The following is a 25422-nucleotide window of genomic DNA, read 5'->3' as shown; positions in this document are numbered from 1 at the left end:
CAAACTTATACATGTGTACAGTATATAAACTGTTATATACTGTATACATATATATATATATATATATATATATATATATATACTGTATATATATATACTGGTCACTGAATGTTTGGAGTTGTATAAGGTGAACAGGACCCTAAGAGCCTTCGTTGCGAACTCGATGAGGATGTGGAAAACCACACTTGAATCCAATGGCAAGCCACTTACCCAAGTGTCCATCAAATGTGGCATATACCAAGGTGATGCACTCTCCCCACTGCTGTTCTGCATAGGACTGAACCCCCTCAGCCAAGTAATCACCAAGACAGGCTATGGATACCGCCTCAGAAATGGAGCTACAATCAGTCACCTCCTCTACATGGATGACATAAAGCTGTATGCTAAGAGCGAAAGGGACATAGACTCCCTGATCCACACAACCAGGATCTACAGCAGCGACATCGGGATGTCATTCGGGCTTGAGAAATGTAGTCGGATGGTGACTAAGAGAGGAAAGGTAGTCCGCACTGAAGGGGTCTCACTCCCTGAAGGAACAATAGCAGACATTGAGGACAGCTACAAGTACCTCGGTATACCACAAGCCAATGGCAACCTCGAACTGACAACAAGGAAAGCAGCTACGGCCAAATACCTCCAGCGAGTGAGGCAAGTCCTAAGAAGCCAGCTCAATGGCAAGAATAAGACCCGGGCAATAAACAGCTATGCCCTGCCAGTGATCAGATACCCTGCAGGAATAATAAGGTGGCCAAAGGAAGAGATTCAGACCACGGACGTTAAGACCCGAAAGCTCCTAACCATGCATGGAGGGTTCCATCCCAAATCCAGCACCCTGAGACTGTACGCAAGCCGAAAGGAAGGAGGCCGGGGACTAGTGAGTGTGAGAGCCACTGTCCAGGATGAAACATCCAAGCTCCATGAATACATCAAGGAGAAGGCTCCAACGGATGACGTACTCAGAGAATGTCTCAGACAATGGGGAACAGAAGATGAGGCGCTGGAAGAGGGACCATCATGGGAGGACAAGCCCCTACACGGGATGTACCACCGCACCATAACTGAAGTGGCCGATCTCAAGAAGTCCTATCAGTGGCTAGAGAGGGCTGGCCTGAAGGACAGCACAGAGGCACTCATCCTGGCTGCTCAGGAGCAGGCCCTGAGCACCAGAGCCATTGAGGCCCAGATATACCACACCAGACAAGACCCAAGGTGTAGGTTGTGCAAAGAGGCACCTGAGACGATCCAACACATAACTGCAGGGTGTAAGATGCTGGCAGGGAAAGCCTACATGGAACGCCATAACCAGGTAGCTGGCATAGTCTACCGAAACATCTGTGCGGAGTATGGACTGGAAACCCCAAGGTCAAAATGGGAAACACCTCCGAAGGTGGTGGAGAATGACAGAGCGAAGATCCTGTGGGACTTCCAGATCCAGACTGACAAGATGGTAATGGCGAACCAACCAGATATCGTGATCATAGATAAAGGGAAGAGGAAAGCCGTTGTAGTGGATGTAGCGGTCCCAAGTGATGGAAACATCAGAAAGAAGGAACACGAGAAACTCGAGAAATACCAAGGGCTCAGAGAGGAGCTGGAGAGAGCCTGGAAGGTAAAGGTGCCTGTGGTGGTCGGAGCACTCGGGGCAGTGACCCCCAAACTAGATGAGTGGTTGCAACAACATCGGACATCTCAGTCCAGAAATGTGCAGTGCTGGGAACAGCAAGGATACTGCGCAGAACCCTCAAGCTTCCTGGCCTCTGGTAGAGGACCCGAGCTGAATGAGGGACGGACACCACCTGAGGGGGGGTGAGACGAGGAATTTTTTTTTACTGTATATTTATATATATATATATATACACAGTAGGGCGGCCCGGTAGTCCAGTGGTTAGCACGTCAGCTTCACAGTGCAGAGGTACCGGGTTCGATTCCAGCTCCGGCCTCCCTGTGTGGAGTTTGCATGTTCTCCCCGGGCCTGCGTGGGTTTTCTCCGGGTACTCCGGTTTCCTCCCACATTCCTAAAACATGCATGGCAGGCTGATTGGACGCTCTAAATTGTCCCTAGGTGTGAGTGTGGGCGTGGATGGTTGTTCGTCTCTGTGTGCCCTGCGATTGGCTGGCAACTGATTCAGGGTGTCCCCCGCCTACTGCCCGGAGACGGCTGGGATAGGCTCCAGCACCCCCCGCGACCCTAGTGAGGATCAAGCGGTTCGGAAAATGGATGGATGGATATATACAGTATATATTTATAAGTATATAGAATTAAGTAATGTTAATTACTACAAACATTTACTTCTACATGCATGTATACCATTACATTTGGCCTTATAAATATTATATAATATATATAATAAATAAATATTATATATACTCACACACGTGTCCCTAGGTATATACCTGGACTGGTACCTACTTTGCGGATTTTCCTCTTTCGCGGGGGGTTCTGTTCCCCATTAACCACAATAAGTGAGAGAACACTGTCCCATCAACACAAGTGAATGCCATCTTTGGAGTGTATAGGGAAAGGCAGACGAATGGAGACTCTTGAACCATTTATTCAATTGCACATCTTACGCTCATTGTCAATTATATGCATGTACAAGTCAGAAACTTTTGCTTTCAAATCTTATTGCCGCACGTTAAAATGTCAAAAGCACCTGCCATCTTATAGACTTTTGCCACACATTCCTTGATGGTTGTGGATGAAAGCACAGATGTCGTCAGTGAATCACAGTTTCACTGACAACTAACTAAATAGATGAATAAAGATGAATGCCTGTAGATGATATCCACATCTCAAGTCTGGCATCTTAAGACGTTTTGCCACGCCTTGCTGCCTTATGTAGCTTCCCTAAAGCTGGTGTTGGCGAATTACAGTTTCACTGAAAACAAAACAAAACAAAACAAAACAAAAAAAAAACTAAAGACACATGGCTGCAGTGCCATGTATGTGGTCTGCCGTGTGGTGAAGTTGGAGAATCACAGTTTTATTCACCAAAAAAAATAAATAAAATCAATCAATTAATTCACACTTTAAACCCTTTTTAATTGACTTCACATTTATTTAGCAGTGGGATCAAATAAAAAGGATCACATCAGCAAAAACGTATCATATGTACTATAGATTAGGGGGATAACAAAACCCGATTCCAATCGGAAAATTAAGTTATGATTTGATGAACCAACTCATTTTCAAATCTTTACATCGCACCACATTTAACGGGCCAGATATCGAATTGTCTTTTATGGGAGATGCACAAGAGATTGAAATCAATTTGACATCGCTGATGATTTGTTGCTTAATTTGAGCTTTGGAGAGCTTTTACTTGGTGTTGCATATTAAGAAACATGACAAAAGCTACAGCCATACCATATTTAATCGAATAATAAGCCCACTGAATGCAACCGAATTGAATCTTTTTAATAAATATATACACAGTGTGTATATGTATGTGTGTGTGTGTGTGTGTGTGTGTGTGTGGAAATGAATACATGAATTCATTTTACTTCATTTCTTTTAAAGTGACCATAGTTTTTTTTGACAGTGTCACAATAATTAAAATGCATAAAAATCTGCCTAAGTATTTCAAAGTACACGGTCGATGAATTTGTGCAAAGTTGCTGACATGCATTGAAATGGAGTTAAGCCTTGTGCAATCCAGAAAGCAATCTTGTGTTTTTAGCTTTAGCTTTGGGGGAAAAAAAATAATAAATCCCCCCAAAAAGTCCTTTCAAATGAAAGCGGACACCTTAAAATAATCCAAAGTCCCTGAGGGCTAACATCCTACTGTTGAATGTGAAAAGGATGTATTGTCATGTTTAGCAATGTTCGAAACACTTAGCCTTTTTTTCCAATGTCACAATCAATGATATGGAGGAATACATAAATCAAATGACTGCAGCTAATCGGACGTGCCCTTCAGATCAGAACAATGTTTTTTTGTTGAGTGTGGCGGGAGAAAGAGATGGAAGGAATGAGGAAGAAGGTCAATCGAGGGATGGAGAGGGAATGGAAGGACGGATGGAATGCAGCTTGGCGAGAAATGACTGGGCGGGGGTTGATTCCGCTCTCACGAGAGGTCTTTGAGTCGGCCGCCTTGCTCGATGACGGCGCGGGCGAACTGGCGGAAGACGCGGTCCATGTAGGTGCTCCGCCTTGGCCACAGGCCCTCCAGGAAGCCAATATGGCCGCCGTGGCAGGTAATGAGCATGGCCAGGTTGGGGTTCTGCTTCACTGCCTCCACAGGGATGGCTGACAAACACGACCACAACAAAAACAAAAGACTCATTTGCATGCTGATTTTTTTTCTACATTTTGGGTGCTATTAATTCAGTTCAATAAATCATTGAAATGAGTGAATGAATTCAAATGTGAATATGCTTATTAAATTACTCAATCATTCAATGAAGATAAAATATACATGTTTCTACAAAGGTATAAAAGGCCTACACACCCTTTTTCAAAAATCATTTCTTTGTGATGTAAAAAAACAAAAACAAATAATAATCATTTAAAAATCTTTGTCACCATTATTGTGAACAAAATCATGTAAAAATGTAAAAAAAAACGGAGGTTTTTGCAAGAAAAGCAGTAAAATTAAAGAACTGAAAAAATGTGTTGCAGAAGTGTGCACACCCACTGCAATTGGGAATTGGCTGAATTAACCAACCACATTTTATGCAAAATAACCTGTTTTTGTCAGTCGTTTATTTGATTTGTACAGGTTATGGGTCATGTTAATGGTGAATAAAAAAAGTTCTGAAATGATTTTTTTTTTTTTAAGACAAAAACCTGACATTTGAACGATGTTGTGTCGACTTCCACTGCTGTTAGAATGTGCCTGCGTGCGTACGTGCGTGCGTGCGTGCATCACAATTATAACAAGATGCACGTGCAGTATGATACAGTATGTGCATAAAAGGTGAAATAGCAGGGTTTTTTTAATGGCAAAACAATTTATTTATGAAAATGTAGTTCAAGAAATGTTTATAAATTTGGGAAAGTATTTGAGAAGAATTCTGAGTTTAACATTTTTAGTTATGTGACTCCTCCCACACAGAATCATTCATAACAAGTCAGTAAAAAAAATATTAACAGTTCAATTCATTTTTTAAATCCTTTCATATTACAGAAATAATATGAGCTACTCACACAGAGTAAGGAACTTTGGCATTTGAGTGAAATTTCAGGATAAACCTCGAATTAAGTTCACCTGTTCAGGTTATCGTGCATTTTTGTGAGCAGCGGACAGTAACTTTAAATTAAAAGACATTGAAATTGATCTATAAGCTTTAAAGGCTCTTACCGTGAGACGGGGAAAAGACGTCATCAGCAGCGTTGAGACACAGCATGGGCACCTGCACAGACTGCAGCCTGTGGACCGGACTGGCATCGTGGTAGTAGTCGTCGTTGGTGGCGTAGCCAAACATGATGGATGTGAATCTCTCGTCAAACTCTCGGATGGTCCTAGCCTGAGACGGGAATGGGGTCAGTAAGCCTCTTTCATCGGAAAAAACAACCATAATCTAGCACAGGGGTCATCAGCGTGGTGCACCAGGTAGCCCGGCAGCACCACCTGAGTAGTCCGCCAGTGCTAGGACAATGTGATTTGCTCGGAATGTTGTTGAAAGTATTAAAAATAACATGCTAATATTATTCAAGGTAATTTGGACAAATCCGTTATTTCAGACGTGTGTCAATTTGGTTGCCCTTCACACAATCAGGACACATGAAGGAGCTCTCACTCTCAAAATGGTCGGTGACCCTTCCTAGCATGTCACTGACTTTGTGTGCGCTTCCATATAACAGCATGGAAAAGTTCTAAATTAATTAATTAATAAATACAAATCTCATTGAGCCTGGACAATAAGGTGGACCAAACATTTTTTTTTAAACAGGCAACGTGAAAGGGGCTAAAGATGAGTGAGAAAAATCCCCTACCTTCATAACGTGGTCGATGTCGTAACACTTTTCAAGCACTGGTCTGTGTCTGGTGGGCAGATGAACAGACATGCGTAATGTTTCACGTATGACATTCTTACTAAAATAAATGAATTATTATGTAACATTATGAATACAGTACAGTTATTCATACATGACATTAATAAGATAACACTATATAATCACACACATAATATTCATATGTATAGCTACATAGCTCTCCTCTCTCTCCCTCCACCTCACAGTGCAGAGGTGCAGGGTTCAATTCCGGCTCTGGCCTCCCTGTGTGGAGTTTGCATGTTCTCCCCGTGCCTGGGTGGGTTTTCTCCGGGTGCTCCGGTTTCCTCCCACATTCCAAAAACATGCACGGCAGGTTAATGGAACACTCTAAATCATAGGTGTCAAACTCAGATCCTGGAGGGCCGCTGTCCTGCATGTTTTCCAAGTCTCCAAGTTGCAACACACCTGATTCGAATGATCAGATCATCAGCAAGCTCTGCGGAAGCCTGACATTGAACCTGTTCATTTGAATCAGGTGTGTTGCAACAGGGAGACTTGGAAAACATGCAGGACAGCGGCCCTCCAGGACCTGAGTTTGACACCTATGCTCGAAATTGTCACTAGGTGTGATTGTGAGCGTGGATGGTTGTTCGTTCATGTGTGCCCTGCGATTGGCTGCCAACCGGGTCAGGGTGTCCCCCGCCTACTGCCCAAACACAGCTGGGATAGGCTCCGGCACCCCTTGCGACCCTTGTGATGACAAAGCGGATCGAAAATGGATGGATGAATGGACTATTAATATAATAAACTTCTATACTAAATACTAAATTAGTATTAGTAATACTAAAGATCTATTATCCTCTTAACATTTGAAAAAAAAACAACTCTAACCACACACACACACACACCTACGCACACACCTTTTGTGAACATGCAGTCACAAATTCGAAGAAATTTAAAAAGCAAAAAATGTGATGGCCATTTCTGATTTCATCTCCAGACTGCTAAAGCCCCGCAAGGCTGCCTTATAGCATTAGCAGTGGGCTAGCGGCCGCGCTAATCCCACTTTGGCCCAGCGGCTGACCTGTGCACCGAGGCTTGCAGGCAGCTGGTGAGGTAGGAGTTGAAGAGGAAGCGGTCCAGCGGCTTTTCCAGCGATGCCGTGCACTGAAACACGTCCCAGCCGGCTGAGAACACCACCACCCCTCTCAGACACGTCTCCTGGCCCTTGCGCCCCAAGTAGTTAGCCAGCATCATCCTGAAGGGACAAAGAAGAAAACTTGAAATTAAATCAAATATAAAAATGAGAGTCAATCCATATTAACCATATACAATGAACCTCTGTTTATCAGAGGCTACATTTCCGACAGAGCCATTCCACATACAAACACTTAAAAAAAAAAATCTGATTTGTGGGCCTGCAGTAAGTAAACCGTAATGTTGCACGGGAACACAAGCCAAAATAAAATAATATAAAATGATGCAGCCTTCGAAGAACCACAACCACATAGATAACAGTGGGCAAGATTTGTTGGCACACTTGTTGTCTTTTTACCCTAGCCATTACCAACATGCTGTTTATGTACACATCTGCTTGGTAAATAGAATTTGTGGAACCAATTAAACATGCAGTAAACTCAGGAGGTTCCACTGTAATTTCCGGGAACCTTTAACATAACTTCTCACCATTATTAGCCTTACCAAAGGCTTGCCTTCATTGACTTGCTGGAATTTTTGCAGTTATCCTAGCAGAAAAAAATGGACAATCTGCTATGCGATGATAAAACTGTTTCAACCTTTCTGCTCTGAATGTGCCCACCCCAAACATCATCTACTTGCAACCAAGCTGAGAGAGTACTCCATAGCAAAACCATAGTCTGCTATATACATATACAGTACTACATACATACACACAGACAGTCTGCATTGGTGCGGCTGGATGGATGGCTGCTGAAGTTGAGGATGAAGAGAGAGGAGCGTCAGCGCAGAGCGCAAATGCATATTTGGAACTGAGAGTCACCGCTTGGAATTGAAATGGATTTACATGGGACAGGAGAAGTGAATCAATCTCTTTTTTCGTCAATGGATGCTACAGCTTCTTGTTGACTTTGAAACTTAGCTTGTAGCCGACGTGTGCACATTTTGAGCATGACGTCTCTGATCCACTGGTTAAAGGACTCTTTGATTCTCTCCTCTTTCATCTCAAACTGCTTCAAACAACAAAGCATGTGATGGAAAAGTGGTTAGGACTGCACAACTGTCCGTGTTTTATGTTATGTGTTGTGTTTATTGTTTTACTTTATGTTAACTGTTTTGTTAAGCACTTTGTTACAGCTGCAGCTGTTGTGAAAGCGCTTTATAAACCAGGATGTGTTATATTGTATTATGTACAGTATATGATCTCATAGCGAGCAAAGTCAAACGTGACAAAGGGTCATTTTGGTAAAAAGTGAGCATGGGCATTGATTTGCTCAACTCAAGACACAGAAGGTCTCTGGACAGGAAGGGATTCATGTGTATGCATCAATGGACAAATAAACAATGTTAGCAGTACATTACAATTAATGTCAAACAAAAGTGGCGCTATTAATGGAGACTACTAGGTCCCAAACACGGACGCACACAACATTGTGGAGTTACCAATAAAAATCTCATGTGCACCACACAAGGTAATTGTAGTTCATGAAAATCAACAAAATGACTAAAACTAAAATTGAAAAAACTTTCTTGTTCACGAAATAAAATAAAAACAAAAATGCTTCTAAAAAATGATGACTGACTAAAACTACATTTCACGTTTATACTCCTAACTAAAGCTAACAATAAAACTAATCAGAGTAAAAATGTCCTGCATTTTTAAATCCATTTATTTTGGTAGTGCTGGACATCTGTAGCTACAGAAGAGAAGAAGGAAGTTCAGTTGTTAGAGAAGAGCAGTTTACTTCATTACCTTAAAAAAAAAAACACCTTTAAAAAAGAAAAAAACTAAAACTCATAAAAACTAAATTAAAACAAAATATTTTTTGGGGAAAAAATAAAACTTGCTCTAAAAACTAATTGAAACTAATGTCATTCATGAAAATAAGTCAAATCAGCATGAAATCTCACTGCCATGAAAAATCCGAAAACATATTACCCTGCCTGACCCCACAGAACAAAGATTTTCACAAAAAAATATCCTGTATTTTGAAATAATGATCTGTCTCAATTTGTTCAGTGTGAACACAAAGATATGATTCTGTGTGTATTATATACACTGGTTAATTTTACCTCGTGCAATGTAGTGAAAGTTATTTTTTCTTTTACTGTACATCCTCACGGCCACAGTACGTGAGGGCACAGAGCTGTGAGTCGGACAGGCTTCTCTGCAGCACCCGCAGAGGACTGTCCTGGCTCTGTTCCTGTTTAGTCTCTACACCTCCGACTCCAGCTACGTCACTCCAAATTGCCACCTTCAAAAGTTCTCTGATGACTCCGCGATCGTCGGCCTCGTTATGGACGGAGATGATCGGGAGTAAAGGGGACTGACGGAGGACTTCGTGGACTGCTGCCTGCAGAACCACCTCCAGATCAACCCCAGGAAAACGAAGGAGTTGGTTTGTGGATTTCTGCAGGAAACACTTCACCTGCACCGATGAACATCCAGGGTACGGACATAGAGAGGGTGACGTCCTACAAGTACCTAGGCGTTCTGCTCAACAATAAACTAGACTGGTCTACCAACACGGACGCTGTGATCAGGAATGGGCAAGCTCTTCCTGATCAGAAAACGGAGGTTTGGGGAGTTCAGAGAGTTGAGAGACAGCTGGTTAAAGTAAAACTTCTCCTTTCTCATGAGCACCTTGAGACAGTAATTCACGCCTTCGTCACATCCCGGCTCGATTACTGCACTGCACTTTACTTTGGAGTCAGACAATCCTCCATTAAGCGGCTCCAGCTGGTCCTGAATGCTGCTGCTCGCCTCTTGACTGGTACTCGTAAGAGGGAGCACATAACTCCTACTCTGGCATCCTTTCACTGGCTCCCTATACATTTTAGAGTTCTTTTCAAGATCCGATTATTTGTTTTCAAATCTTTAAATGACCTCGCGCCACCTTACCTCTCTGAGCTCATCCGCCCCTACACACCTGCCCGGCGCCTCGGGTCTGTGGACCAGACGTTATTAGAAGTACCAAGATCTAAACTGAGGCTCAGAGGGGATCGAGCCTTTTCCGTTACTGGTCCCTCTCTCTGGAATGACGTCCCGCTGAACATTCGGCAAGCCGCCTCGTTGCCCATCTTTAAAACCCGCCTCAAAACTCACTTGTATTCTTTGGCATTTGACTCAGCATGACTCAGATTTGATCTTAGTTTTGCTGTTTGGTGCCTACTACCATCTTTGTTACTGATTATTGCTTTCTTGTTGTATATATGTTAGTCGCTCCATGTACAACACTTTGTATGCAGCAATGGCTGTTTGAAAGTGCTCTATAAATACAGTTGAGTTGAGTTGAGAGTTGAGTTGAGTTCAGGGGTCACTCCTTAAGACCTTCTATGAATGACTCTGTGGTGGCCCAGCCATTCATTATGGCATAGTCTGCTGGTCAGGCAGCATCTCAGCCTGGGACAGAGAGAGACTGGACCGACTGGTCAGGAGGGCCAGCTCTTTCCTGGGATGCTCCCTGGACACTCTGGAGGAGGTGGGCCACAGGAGGATGCTAGCCAAGCTAAAAGCTATGATTGACAGACCCTACCACCCCCTCCAGGCCACCCTGACACCACTGGGCAGCTCCTTCAGCCAGAGACTAATACACCCGCGCTGCAAGAAGGAGAGATACCGCCGCTCATTCCTGCCGACTGTTGTCAGGCTATTGAATAGACAGACCTGACCTGAAAACCTGGACTCACCCCCACTCACCCATTCTGAATATGCTTACATTTATATTTTATTATTTATGTTTACTTATGTACTTTTTGTTCTTCTACTTCTCCCTTTGATAATTCTTGCTGGTGTAACTTGGGAATTTCCCCATTGTGAGACAAATAAAGGTTTTCTTATCTTCTTCTTATCTTATCACTATTACTGATAGACAGATGAACATACAGTATATACTGTATTATTTGTAGTAAATAAATCCTACTTTTCATTAAAATTGGATAATTGCTCACAGAACAGTGGTTGGGATTATCACTGAAGTAGAGGCTACAGTTTGAGGAAATATGCATTTGTACCTCATGTCTCGGACTTCGCCAAGCGGACAATGAGCTGGACAAAATTAATAAACGTGAGTGATCCGTGCGCACTGGATTTCCCTTTTGTCAAGGTAGTAATGTTAATCTCTTTCTAATCCATCCGATGGCGGCTTTCAGTCGCCTTTGTCAACATTTGTCAGCAAATGGAGCGAGTGGCTTCATTACCCGCCCATGGACACTCCCGCCGCCATGATAGGTGCCATGTGGTAGGTCGTGTGGATATACTCGATGACGGTCTCCAGGTCCTCCGTGTTGGCGGCGCAGTAGGTCCGAGGTGTCTGCAGGGACAGGGAGTTGCGACAACATTGTCAATTTGACCATCTTTTGGACAGAAACAATGATTTTTATGGTCATCCCAGACACTAAGTAGAGTATGTATTTTCTCTTAAATAAATGACTGAAAAGTGCATCGTGACTCTAGCTCTCCTTTCCCACATTTGTGGGCATTAAAGTAAATGTATCTCAGTGTATAGCTTGACGATTCTCTCTTTTAAACCTCATGTCAATTATGTAAAAAAAAAAAATGGAAATGGAATGTTATTTCAGAAGTATTACTTCTCTTTTGAAGCCAAAAAGACATGTGGTCTTTGCTGCATTTTCATTCATACCTACACAAGAGAGCTCTGATCTCAATGAGATCACCTGGTTAAATCGAGGTGATCTCAAAAAAATGTTTTTGTTAATGGGTGGCATAGTGAGGACGTGGTAGGCAACACTGTCAACATCCACTTGTTGGACTTGCTCACACATGAAAAGGCAAAACGTGACTGAGCTGTTTCTCACGTGGGTTATAACGCTATCAGTCCCTACGTTGTCATTCAAACAAACTTGTGGGCATGCCGAGAATGTGCCAATATTTTGTCAATGTTGCCCGGCAACCAGTAGCGGCCCTAATGAACGACGTGGCCAGCAAAAATAAATAGAAGCATTGTTACATTTATTTAGTTTTTTTTTTTTTTTTTTTACCACCCTCACTGAGGAGGGTAAAAAGTAACACGCGTAGTGCTCACCACTTCTCCCCACAATACAAAGGGAGCTCAATTATAATGCCAGCACAGTCAATGCAAGGGTTCGTTTCTTTGTGTTTCGCTTTGTCAGACTTGTTACGTTGCAATGTACCACATTCATTCAATGCCTTCCATGGGCAGGACGCCCGTTTGTCCCGTTTCTCCTGATGTTGCGGAAGTTCTCAGGGCCCGTCATTAAAATTCAAGTAGAAACTCTGGCTAACCACTAAATTCTTGTTTACTTCTTCCCTTGTGTGCTCTTGCCTTCGTACACACTCTCTTGAAATACTGTAGAAGTCTCCCATTTCCCCTCAGGGAAAAAAATGGGTCAATACCGCAATTACTTCAGTCCATAAACGCTCTTGTCCACATTAAAAATTCAACTGCTCAGCCTGTTTGAACAACATGACAACATCAGCCATGGGAAGCTGAGCTATGCTAACTTCTCTGGATGTGGTTCTGAGGTGAAAACGGGAGATCAGAACATTTAAAGAGGGATTCAAACTTGACCTCATGCTCCACCCACAGGAGATGGCACTGGTGAAAAGGCTTTGCGATTTAGGGTTTCTCATTTGTCAAGAAAAGCCGGTCCTGAGGCTCATTTGGGTGAATTTATCAAAGTACGAGTCCTGGAATTCGCCTCCAATAGCGGCTTTGAGACAAATTTCGGGTATGGGTCCTTGGGACTTTTTTAGCAACCTGTCAAGGTAGACATACTTACCAAATTTTGTGTTGCAAAGTGACACCGGTTAATTGTTTCTCTATTTAATTGTAACGCAACGGCTCACAAGGCCTTGAAATTGGACCCGGTGGTACACAGCGGGGCCATTCTAAAAGCCTGGCTCGTTTAAACAATGCACAATGGCGCTCACACTCATACAGAAAATGCGCACAAGAGCGTATCAATGCTAAATCATGTGCGCAGAAAGGGGCACAATTACCAATTGAAACGAGGGACAAAGACCCCCCACTGTGGCCGATGGACAGTGCCAAGGTTGCACACAATAAAATGGACTAAACTTCATGAACCCTGGTTTCAGTGTGACTTTACAGGCAGTACTGTCTGGTCGTTGCTCATGTAGCCAAGAAGAACAGTGTTCTGATGCAGCAATATCCCACCTCAGCCCCTTATGTTGGCTAAATATACAGGAGGAGAGGATTAAGCCAGGTGTCTGGATCGCCAAAGCTTGGCCGGCTCCCATTTCTTGGAGGGTGGGTGCTTAACAGGGGCCTAGTCAGATATTTGTGAGTTGGGTGGCCAGGGTGACTCAATGTGACACTAGGGGCTGGGCCCTATGAAGCTGTGTCCCTGGTTCTTAAAATACATAAATAAGTAAATACGCGATTAAGTCTGACATAATCCTTGCCAGTAGCAGCGACACTGTCTCTTGACCGACAAAGATTAAGAACATTTACTGAAACAATTATAACCTCAAATCCAGATACAGCCATGATACCTGACATCCATCCATTCATCCATCTTCTACCGCTTATCCGGGGCCGGGTCATGGGGGCAACAGCTTTAGCAGGGAAGCCCAGACTTCCCTCTCCCCAGCTACTTCTTCCAGCTCTCCCCAGGTGATCCCGAGGCGTTCCCAGGCCAGCTGGGTGACATAGTCTCTCTAGCGTGTCCTGGGTCTTCCTCGGGGTCTCCTCCCGGTGGGACAGGCCCGGAACACCTCACCAGGGAGGCGTCCAGAAGGCATCCGAATCAGATGTCCGAGCCACCTCATCTGGCTCCTCTCGATGTGGAGGAGAAGCGGCTCGACTCTGAGCCTCTCCCGGATGACCGAGCTTCTCACCTTATCTCTAAGGGAGAGCCCGGACACCCTGTGGAGAAAACTCATTTCGGCCGCTTGTATCCGGGATCTCGTTCTTTCGGTCACGACCCATAGCTCGTGACCATAGATGAGGGTTGGAACGTACTGTAGATCGACCAGTAAATTGAGAGCTTCGCCCTTTGGCTCAGCTCCTTCTTTACCACTTCAGACCGATACAATGTCCGCATGATACCTGACAGCACTACCAAACTTAATATAATGAATGTAATTATCATTATTTTAAGTTCCTTTTTTTAAAAAAAAACAGAAGCTTATATTTGAACGAAGCCTTTTCGAATTGTGTGTCACTTTTCGTAGTGACGGTCATCTGACCTTCGTGATCAAAACTGTACTTTAGCTACCACAAATGATCATGCAACTGTGCGAGAACAGAAGAGTGGAGGAGAGGAGTGAACATGGTTGAAAAGTAGCCCCCCTTGCAGAACAAAGGACAGAACATTCGTAATATTGACTCTCTTTCCATATTCAAAACCCAGCTCAAAACCCACCTATTCAGACTTGCGTATCCACCTTAAATCTTTCTTTCTTTGTTTATTATTTTATCTGTGGTTTTATTATTGCTCTTAATAAGGTAATCCTTAAAACGATCATCAAACTAAAGTCTCTGGGGATGTACTAACACGATAATGGAGAACTGATGAATTTGGAGATTTGTCTGACTTCTTTATAAAACAGAAAATGTTTGGTTGAATCTATTTGGTTTTGAATGTTGCATGTAAACGGTGACCCAGTTTTGGATTCTTACCAGAAGAGTTTCCCCCGACACACCTCTGTTGTTGAAAACCACGGCTCTGAAAACCACAAAACGGAGACATGTACAAATGTTAATGCACCAATCATTTTTAACTCTTGAATGACAACTCCAACAAGCACAGAAACAATTTGCTATGATCATAATGTCTATATGGTGTATGTATATATTGGGTAATACAGCCATCCACCCCTTTTCTATAATTACCTTACCTGGTTGAGAGTACGATGCAATCTATTCCAGCTGATATTCAGCAAGAGGCAGACTACTGCATGGACTGGCCACCAGTCAATCATGAAGCACATGCGGACAATCATTCACGCTCACTTTCGCAGGGTCAAAACTGAACTCAAGCTACACGCACAGAAGTCTAGCATGTATAAACGACACCATCAGACATTCATTTTTTCATTTTAAATGTATAGTAAGTAGTGGTTTGCATTTTTGTTCCTCTAATTTTTTATCTTAATTTTTTTTCAGTTCTGTTAAAGAAGACAACTTTTACCAGAACAGTTAGGTGGAAAAAGAAAAAAACATTTTTGTCAAAATGTCTTTCATAACATCAAGTATCAAGTCCAACTTTATTGTCAAATGTGCTGTATACAGCACAGATGAAATTTCCTCCCTCTTAAACAGACAACAGACAACAAGAGGAGCTGCGTAGAACATGTAGAGTTTTATTTTCGTGGCAGCTGCAAATCCTGCACGGCGGTGGGTTAGCCTTGATGTTGGTAATTTCGCAGATGGGTTTAGACTGGCGGTTCTGCAAGAGGGAGGACTCTGCCACTGTGGGAGTAGTTACAGCCAACTTTAATCATGTCACAGTCAAGTCATAATGACTGTTTCAATCTGACAAAAATTTCACCCCCCAAAAAAGTGGGTTTTTTTAAATTTGCAAATTATAGTATAGTTTCGAGGCACATACTGCTGGGCCAATGGCAGGAACAAATTTTGTAACAGTGTAGTCCGGCCGCCGTTTGACAGTGGTTCCAGATCTTCACCCAGCCTAGCATCCAAGTCACTGGCAAGGAAATTCTGCATTCAGCCTTACTGTGAGGAAACAGTCAGCCCAGATTGCAGAAGTGCTCACTCTCAGACACACTTCTGAAAAGTCGGTAACTCACAAAAGATTAACTTTGTTGTTTCATTGTCCAATCCTGCCTGATTTTTGGGTCGTCCTCCACCACCACGTTCATGACAGTGGAGACCAATCAGGTTAGGTTTGTGAATCCCATTTTATTTCATAAGCAGCTCTAGCCTTGGATAAAATTTATTGCATCGAATTTTCAAATGATCCACAAACAAAAAACACGAGCATATTTTACGCTTTCTAATAGAAATGTTCCTTCTTTGCTTGTGTGGTGGACATGCATCAGCATCGTCCCTGGCTGGTCATCTATGTGAAGGGCCTGCGTATGAGTAACTCAGTTGCAGGGGTGGGGCTTGAAGACACGAGCAAAGAGGTGGGGGCGGTTTTGATTTAAAAAAAAAAAAACATACTGCAGCAAGCACTCAAAAGCTGCTGTGGGCTTAGCTGCACAGCTTGTGGCAGGATAAGCTGCAAGTCATTAAGCCACGCACACACACACACACACTCAGGAATGAGGGGTGGGAGATGCTGAGTTCACCAAGCTTCCCAAATGTGGCAAAATCAGCAATGCGTGAGTTGTACCTGTCACCAACAATAACCCAAGGTCGTTTCATACAGAGACCCTGCAAAACAACTGTAACAGAGGATCCTACAAAAAGCTGCCTTTGCCTTTTTCACAGAAGCACACAAGGCAAGTGGAAATAACCCTAAGCCCTGAATGAGTCTCTCACACACAGAGAGAACCTGCAACTACAGAGGGTCCTGTAATTAGCTGCTTTGCCTTTTATACAGAACCCAGGAAGGCAGGACAGTGTGTGCTTTTGCACAGTAATGCAGAAGCATTTTATACACTGGAGCTGATCGCATCCAATTATCTGATCAACATTCTAATTTGCTGGGCTCTGTGTAAAAGGCAAAGGTAGATAAATGGCAGGTCTTCTGTCAAAGAAATGCTGTGATTTAATAATAATAATAATAATACATTTTTTATTTGTCTGTGTGAAAAAGATTGTGGGCTTATTTTGGGGCCATTTACATGAGCGGGTCATGTTTCTAACTTTTGTGTGTCACAGTGTTGGATCTCACCGACTTTGAGCGATATCTTCTGCTAAGACTTCAATGCGGTAATTTCACATACTCTTTGTGGGAAACAGACTAGGGAGGAAAGGTTATGTCGATGACTGCATCTTTTCTGTGTTTCCAGGTGAAATCTCACTGATTTGCAGCAATATCTTCTGTTATGCATTCAATGTGGCAGTTTTGCAGTCTATCTGTGTGAAAGAGGCTACTAGTTGTAGAAGCACACCAACTTCCTGCTGGTTTTGGTGTAAAATGACAAATGGCTAAAGGCATCTCTTCTGTTATGGCGATTTTGTGGGATCTCTTCCCTAAGTTGTGTGTGAAAGACAAAGGCAGATCAATGCTACCTTAATCCGATTTTACATTTCCAATACGTCAATTTTGCTCGATCACTGTTTAAAAGACAGACTTTTTTATTTCAATGACTGGCTCTTTTTTGTGTCACTCTATGACATGTGGCAAAATCTGTTATGGCTCTGATGTGGTAATTTAGCCAAGTCTCTATGTGATCGGGGCTACTGAAAGATTCATTTGTGTGTACTCTGGACAGAACATCTGCATCTTGAATAAATAAAATGAGGCCTGGTGTGCTGTCTTCTTTCCATTTGGTGTACCTCCCTGTTGCAAATTAGGCCAAGACCACCCACCTATAGCCCAGATCCTGGCTCTGCTCGACCATGTGCAGGATGTAGGACTCTCGGCTGGTGCCGGTCAGCCCCGGGAGGAGGAGGACGGTGGGTCTGGAGGCAGGGTGGGGATGAGCAAGGCTGTCATCGTTGTCGAACCAGTCCAAGGAGATCTGTCCTCCATCTGCCGCCTTAATAAGCTCACTGCGACGAGAGGAGGCACAACAGTCAGCATCGCACATCTTTATGGCCACTGCCCTATACCTTGATCGTCTTGCGCTTCCGATACCCAGCCCATTCATTGTAAGACACGCATCGAAACACAGTCACTGCTCGCCAATTTGCAGTTTGCGATGCACAAATTTGCATTCTCTTCTGTGGAATCTTTGCTGCGGAAAGCACACATATCCGCATGGCAAGGACTATTATTCTGCTCTTTTTGTCAAGCCCTAAGATGGCACAAAATGTTGCCAAAGCACTGACGAATAGAAAAGTAGTTCGGTCCAACCCCGCCTACACATGGTTTAGCACTGGCGGATTTGCATATTTGTGGATTTTTTTTCCCACCAATTTTTTGTCAAAGTTTTTGTGGATTGTTTTTTTTTTCATCTCCCATTTTCTCCCCGTTTTTCATACTAAACATGTACTGTATGTTAAATGTATATGAACATTTTTTTGAAGATTTTTTTGCCGGTTTAAAAAAAAACGAATCCCCAGATGTATTTTGTTGGTGTCACTTAAATGCTAATTTTCGCTTTTTGTGGGTAGGCTTGGTCTCGACTGTAATTAGTGTCAAGAAAGTACAGTGGTACCTTGCTACAAATATGCCGCCGTTCACTTTCACTGCAAATGGAGAAGGAGCAATTAAAGTGGGAGTGTGCAGTTTTAAAAAAATGTAATCACTTTCAGTAATTTTTGGTCATACTGTGATCATGACCTGACAGCTGTGCACGAGGAAAATGATGAGAGCCCACTAATGTACCTCTGTTTTGATGTTGAAGAAAACACTGCACCTGAAGAAAACAACCAATCAGACAGAAGGCATGACTGACTGTATTATATCCCACCAGGTCATTGTGTGGCTTTCCACAATGCCACAACTAAAGCGGCCATGCCCACACAAGGCCCCTTTCCACATGCTGGCTGTCAAGTTGGACATTTAAAATAAAAAAAAAAAAACAACTCTCCCCCTGCACGCACATCCACCATTGTCTGTGTGCACACCGTCCTGTAGTGCACACTCACGGTCAACGCCGAGGCACTCTAAATCAGTCATGCCAAACCGAAGCCCTGTTCCACATGCTGGCTGTCAAGCCATGCCATGGACATGTTAGTAATAAACCTGATAAGTGTTTTAGATTGTGAAAGAAAAGCATAATACGTTTCCTTTAAATTCAGTTTCATCTCGAAAAGCAATTCTATTCTCATACATTTGCTTGTTTTTCTGTTGGAGCTGTTTACAGTGAGAAGTGATACATTTGTTGAACATATTAAAGGCTGTTTGTAGTGAAGAAGTTTGGGTGGAGACAACTTTGGACACACATTGAGGCCCAGGAGACCTTTTTCAGATCCACGACTGACGCATGATGACACTGCTGAGGGTTGATAAGAGGGCAAAATAAATGACTAAGCAAAAATGCTTTGCCTTGCATGGCATACGACACATGAGCTTTCACAGAACAAGTATGATAGGGATCTCCTGTACTCAATAAAAAAATCGAGAGGGGCGAGAGGACTGCGGATAAGGTTGGGTGAGATTGTCCTCCAGTCTTCTTTCCTTCGCTTGCTAGCAAAATGAACTTGGTGTCTTTGCTTCCTTCATTGAGTGGTGTTTTATTTTACTAATGTCAACAGATGAACCTGACATGGATGACGGCACAGAACCTTTGCTGACAGCTGGCTCATTTCCCCAGCGATCATAAAGTCACTCGTGTGCTTTGTAAAATATAAAAGAGGGACCAATAGCACTGGGCTTGCGGATCCTTATATGCTCCATCAATTCCCATTCCGGTCCACCTTGGCCTGAGTACATTACACCTTTAGCACAGGGAGCATGAAATTACAGAAGCTCCGTGAAATATGCACCTGGAGGCCAAAGAAAGGGAGCAGGGGGAAGGGAGGGAGGCTACGCATCCGCCGCATTGCTTCACCTGCACCACCAGAGACAAATCACTTTGGTCACCCTCTTTGACCTCGAGTCTTAATGACTTCATTATGGGAGGTGGGAGGGGTGTTAAGGTGGTGGTGGTGGGGGGGGGGGGGGGTGCCCTGTACTATTCTGAGACATAACTCCAGCAAATGTGACTGTCACTTTTGATAACAGCATTAGGATGGGAACAATGTGGATTACCACCGCAAATGTCCTTGTAATATCACCAATGATAACACTAGGAGGACAACATAAATCATTAAAAAAAGACTTTAGATGAAGCATGACAATGAGTAGTCAATGCTCCCTATGATGTCTTTTGACACCTTTCAGTAATCTGAAACTTTATGGAATTAGGAATTTATGATGGCACATTTGGGTAAATCTCCAAATTATAATTACCACCATTTTTTTTTACCCTAAAGTACGATTTGAGGGAGGGACGCAATTTGTAAAGGCACAAACGGCCTCTTTTGTCCTCTGAGCTTTGCTGAAGGATAAGACTCCGATTAGTTGTGAAATAGAGAATAAAGGCAGAATGCCTCACAGTGTAACACAGCTCCACTCAGTTCAGTCTTAACAGAAATATCAGATCTGTTTCTTGTGTAAGAGTTAACGCCAGTGTAGGACTCACTTCCTGTAGGCCACTCCAGGCTTGGCCGTGACAAAGGGTCTGAGCAGCGTTTGGATGCGGCTCTCCCAGCACCAAAAGGTGGGGTAGTAGGTCTCCGACACGATGGGGCATTGCTCGTGCAGGAACTGGTAGAACTTCTTGCCTCCTGAAATGAGCTGCGGCTTCTACAAAAACACACAAGCAAACATCCATCCATCCATCCATTTTCCACCGCTTATCCGGGATCGGGTCGCAGGGGCAGCAGCTTTAGGAGGGAAGCCCAGACTTCCCTCTCCCCAGCCACTTCTTCGAGCTCTTCCTGGCGGATCCCGAGGCGTTCCCAGGCCAGCTGGGTGACATAGTCTCTTCAGCGTGTCCTGGGTCGTCCGCGGGGTCTCCTGCCAGCGGGACATGCCCGGAACACCTCACAAGGGAGGCGTCCAGGAAGCATCCGAATCAGATGTCCGAGCCACCTCATCTGGCTCCTCTCGATGTGGAGGAGAAGCGGCTCGACTCTGAACCCCTCCCGGATGACCGAGCTTCTCACCTTATCTCTAAGGGAGAGCCCGGACACCCTGCGGAGAAAACTCATTTCGGCCGCTTGTATCCGGGATCTCGTTCTTTCGGTCACGACCCATAGCTCGTGACCATAGATGAGGGTTGGGACGTAGATCGACCGGTAAATTGAGAGCTTCGCCCTTTGGCTCAGCTCCTTCTTTACCACGACAGACCGATACAACGTCTGCATCACAGCAGACGCTGCACAGATCCGCCTGTCGATCTCTCGCTCCCTTCTGCCCTCACTTGTGAACAAGACCCCAAGATACTTAAACTCCTCCACTTGGGACAAGATCTCCTCCCCGACCCGGAGAGGGCACTCCACCCTTTTCTGACTGAGGACCATGGTTTCAGATTTGGAGGTGCTGATCTTCATCCCAACCGCTTCACACTCGGCTGCGAAACGCTACAGTGAGAGTTGGAGAGCCCTGCTTGAAGGAGCCAACAGTACCACATCATCTGCAAAAAGCAGAGATGCAATACTGAGGCCACCAAAACGGACCCCCTCAACGCTTCGGCTGCGCCTAGAAATTCTGTCCATAAAGATTATGAACAGAATCGGCGACAAAGGGCAGCCTTGGCGGAGTCCAACCCTCACTGGAAACGATTCCGACTTATTGCCGGCAATGCGAACCAAACTCTGACATCGGCAGTATAGGGACCGAACAGCCCGAATTAGGGGGCTCGGTACACCATACTCCCGAAGCACCCCTCACAGAACTCCCCGAGGGACACGGTCAAACGCCTTCTCCAAGTCCACAAAACACATGTAGACTGGTTGGGCAAGTTCCCACGTACCCTCGAGGACGAGATGGTCCACAGTTCCACGGCCGTGACGAAAACCACACTGCTCCTCCTCAATCTGAGGCTCGACTTCCTGACGGACCCTCCTCTCCAGCACCCCTGAATAGACCTTACCAGGGAGGCTGAGGAGTGTGATTCCTCTGTAGTTGGAACGCACCCTCCGGTCCCCCTTTTTAAAAAGAGGGACCACCACCCCGGTCTGCCAATCCAGAGGCACTCTCCCCGATGACCACGCGATGCTGCAGAGGCGTGTCAACCAGGACAGCCCCACAGCATCCAGAGCCTTGAGGAACTCCGGCCGGATCTCATCCACCCCTGGGGCCCTGCCACCGAGGAGCTTTTTAACCACCTCGGTGACTTCAACCACAGAGATAGGAGAGCCCACCTCAGGGTCCTCAGACTCTGCTTCCTCCGAGGAAGGCGTGTTGGTGGAGTTGAGGAGGTCTTCGAAGTACTCTGCCCACCGGTTCACAACGTCCCGAGTCGAAGTCAGCAGCGCCCCATCCCCACTGCACACAGTGTTAGTGGTGCACTGCTTCCCCCTCCTGAGACGTCGGATGGTGGACCAGAATTTCCTCGAAGCCATCCGGAAGTCGGCTTCCAGGCCTCACCGAACTCTCGGCGACCACCGAAGCTGCGTTCCGCTTAGCCAGTCGATACCTGTCAGCTGCCTCTGGGGTCCCACAGGCCATAAAGGCCCGATAGGACTCCTTCTTCAGCTTGACGGCATCCCTTACTGTGGCCGAGGGTGCCCTGGTGCCAAGTGGACATATGGACACCCTTATGCTTGAACAAGGTGTTCGTTATGGACAATCCGTGACGAGCACAGAAGTCCAATAACACAACACCACTCGAGTTCTGATTGGGGGGGCCGTTCCTCCCCATCACGCCCTTCCAGGTCTCACTGTCATTGCCCACGTGAGCATTGAAGTCCCCCAGCAGAACAAGGGAGTCCCCAGCCGGAATACTCTCCAGCACACCCTCCAAGGACTCCAAAAAGGGTGGGTATGCTGAGCTGCTGTTTGGTGCATATGCAGAAACAATGGTCAGGACCCGTCCCGCCACCCGAAGGCGCAGGGAGGCAACCCTCTCGTCTACTGGTGTGAACCCCAATGTCCAGGCACTGAGCCGGGGGGCAATGAGTATGCCCACACCTGCTCTGCGCCTCTCACCGTGAGCAACTCCAGAGTGGAAGAGAGTCCAACCCCTCTCGAGAGAACTGGTACCAGAACTCAGGCTATGTGTGGAGGCAAGTCCGACTATATCCAATCGGAACTTCTCTACCTGCTCGGGCTCCTTCCCTGCAAGAGAGGTGACATTCCACGTCCCTAGAGCTATCTTCTGCAGCCGAGGATCGGACCGCTAGGGTCCCTGCCTTTGGCTGCTGCCCAGCTCACACTGCACCCGACCCCTTTGGCCCCTCCCATGGGTGGTGAGCCCATGAGAAGGGGTACCCACGTTGCCTCTTTGGGCTGAGCCCGGCCGGGCCCCATGGGTGCAGGCCCGGCCACCAGGCGGTCGCCATCGAGCCCCACCTCCAGGCCTGGCTCCAGAGGGAGGCCCCGGTGACCCACGTGCGGACAAGGGAAAGTGAAGTCCATTTGTTTTGTTCACCATAAGGGGTCTTTTGAGCCGTGCTTTGTCTGGTCCCTCACCTAGGACCTGTTTGCCATGGGTGACCCTACCAGGGGCAAAAAGCCCCAGACAACTTAGCTCCGAGGATCATTGGGACACACAAACCCCTCCATCACGGTAAGGTGACGACTCACGGAGGGGACACAAGCAAACAGTGCATGTTAAATTTTGTGGAGTCCACAGCATTTTGGCGAAAGGTACCATTCCCATATTCATCACTAACTATTGCTGTAATCCAAGTACCGGTAGTCTAAATTGATAAAAACAATCCATTAAGTAGTGCAAAATCCGAAACAAAAGCTGACACCTGGAATCTTGTGAAACAAAACATCATGTGGTTTTATTTATTCATTTATTATATTTTACAGAATCACATCTCTGATTTGATTAATATTGTATTTTTACAAATTTATAACACAATATAAATAAAATTACCGATCCGTTCAGAAGATGGACTAATCTAGCCAATCTAATCTATGTGGAGGATTGTGATCGGCCCAGCCCACCAATAGTCAAAATTTGCTCATAACTGACATTCACTGAAATGAATTGGGGGAAAAATAATTACAATGTACAATAAAAATTCTACTCAAAAAGCTAATCCGCATTCAATTAAAAAATGCAATATAAATATAATCCATACATAATACATGATATAAAACTACAGTAAAATACAATTTGAAAACAATTTATGTAAAAATATCGGAAAGAAAAAAAATCTGACTGATTTGCTATGACACCTTGGTGAACAGGATTGTATTTGATGTATTTTTTTACTTTGCGAATCGATTGACAAATTGAGACCATAAAAAACAATCTTGCAGAAAATGCTAAACATCTGCGGATCCAATCTAGTCACATCTATGAAAAGTCTAATAAATACTACATGTACTGTATCTATATATGTGTGTGTATTTATGTACATATTTATATATAGTGTGTACAGTATTTTTCATACGCATTTGCATAAATAGCTAAACATACAGGTACATACATATCATACTTGGCCAATAAAGATTATTCTGATTCTGATTCTGATACATATGATATGCATACAGATATATAATTCTAATATATAATGTTGGTCATGATGGTGGTACTTGAAGAGCTCAGTATTTGTGGACAAAGTCAGATAATCACTGCTGTAATGGCCTTTAATAATGGTTTGGATTGGGGAACACAGTATAATAGGGAGATATACTGTACTGTACTCCTAGTATAATTAAATGATGTGAAAAACAATCGTAAATAGCACTGCGATTTATCCATTTTGTATTTATATTGCACCTAATTGAACGGTGTGTGTTTGTTTTTTTCTTCTTTCTTCTTTCTACCCACATTCTTGCTGCTGTAGGCTGTAAATTTCCCCAGTGTGGGACAAATAAAGGATATCTTAAATCTTAGTACAGTACCACGACTATTTATGAGTAATACAATAATACTAATAATGATGAACACTAGAGAGCGGACTCGAGCTAGCTTTAACGTATTGAGACATCCGGTGAACTGTAATTGCCTTGACATTGATTGCATGTGTGTGTGCGCGCGCCCGCGTTAGCCATGTGGATGCATATGTCATGTACTTCAGGAATGGGATCATCAAATTAAAGTGTGCAATAAGGACGAAAACAAAAACTGTTTTTAGCGGCAGACAGTTCGTCGAGCGTCATTCCGACCACACAGAGGTGGTGGTGCTGCCGCCGCCGCTGCTGCTGCTGCTGCACGCCCGTGCAACGAAACGTGTGAATCCTTTCATAATCCTTCATAGAAATAAGCACACAGCACGGCTTTACCTTGGCCACCGAGATGAGGTAGTAGCAGGTGTACGCCGCGCTGAAACCGAGCACTAGAGACAGCCCCACTCCCGAGCCCAACAGACCAACTTTCACATGGTTTTCCAGATAATGAGACAGGTCCCGCGTCAAAACATCCAAATTCAGCTGCGGCGAGATCATTGCAAGGCGCCTCGATTCTGGGGACGCTGGGCTGCGAGAACAGCGGCCGGCTCGACAGTCAGACCCGGTCTATGAGTGGGTGCGCGTACGCGTGCGCGTGATTGCGCGTAAGCGCTCGCCCTTGTGTGAGCGTGTGTGTGTGT

At 44.6% G+C, this 25422-nt stretch overlaps 1 protein-coding gene across 1 annotated transcript; it reads right to left on the bottom strand.

Moving 5' to 3' along the window:
- Positions 1-3450: 3450 nt before the first annotated feature.
- abhd3 (abhydrolase domain containing 3, phospholipase) lies at positions 3451-25373 on the bottom strand. Its single transcript, XM_086129944.1, has 9 exons — positions 25118-25373; positions 20349-20512; positions 17587-17769; positions 14764-14809; positions 11336-11448; positions 7023-7196; positions 5939-5987; positions 5304-5469; positions 3451-4249 (listed from the first exon to the last, which is right to left on the bottom strand). Exons 1-9 carry the CDS (start codon positions 25277-25279, stop codon positions 4068-4070), a joined length of 1239 nt encoding a protein of 412 aa, XP_085986070.1. The 5' UTR covers positions 25280-25373; the 3' UTR covers positions 3451-4067.
- Positions 25374-25422: the final 49 nt, after the last annotated feature.

This window comes from Hippocampus guttulatus, chromosome 14 (genome assembly GCF_054856545.1).
Source record: "Hippocampus guttulatus isolate MCC_2025c chromosome 14, RoL_Hgut_1.0, whole genome shotgun sequence".
Taxonomy (NCBI): Eukaryota; Metazoa; Chordata; class Actinopteri; order Syngnathiformes; family Syngnathidae; genus Hippocampus; species Hippocampus guttulatus.
The sequence above is the reverse complement of the archived record's forward strand: the minus strand, read 5'-3'. Positions and strand labels throughout refer to the sequence as shown.

What these genes read in the sequence shown, in the direction of transcription:
- abhd3 (XM_086129944.1), bottom strand. Translation starts at nt 25,279, where the DNA reads ATGATCTCGCCGCAGCTGAATTTGGATGTTTTGACGCGGGACCTGTCT. An exon ending in CCTGGAGTGGCCTACAGGAA is followed by an intron (nt 17,770 to 20,348) that starts GTGAGTCCTACA and finishes CTCTCGTCGCAG; the next exon opens with TGAGCTTATTAAGGCGGCAG. An exon ending in AGCCAGGATCTGGGCTATAG is followed by an intron (nt 14,810 to 17,586) that starts GTGGGTGGTCTT and finishes TGTGGTTTTCAG; the next exon opens with AGCCGTGGTTTTCAACAACA.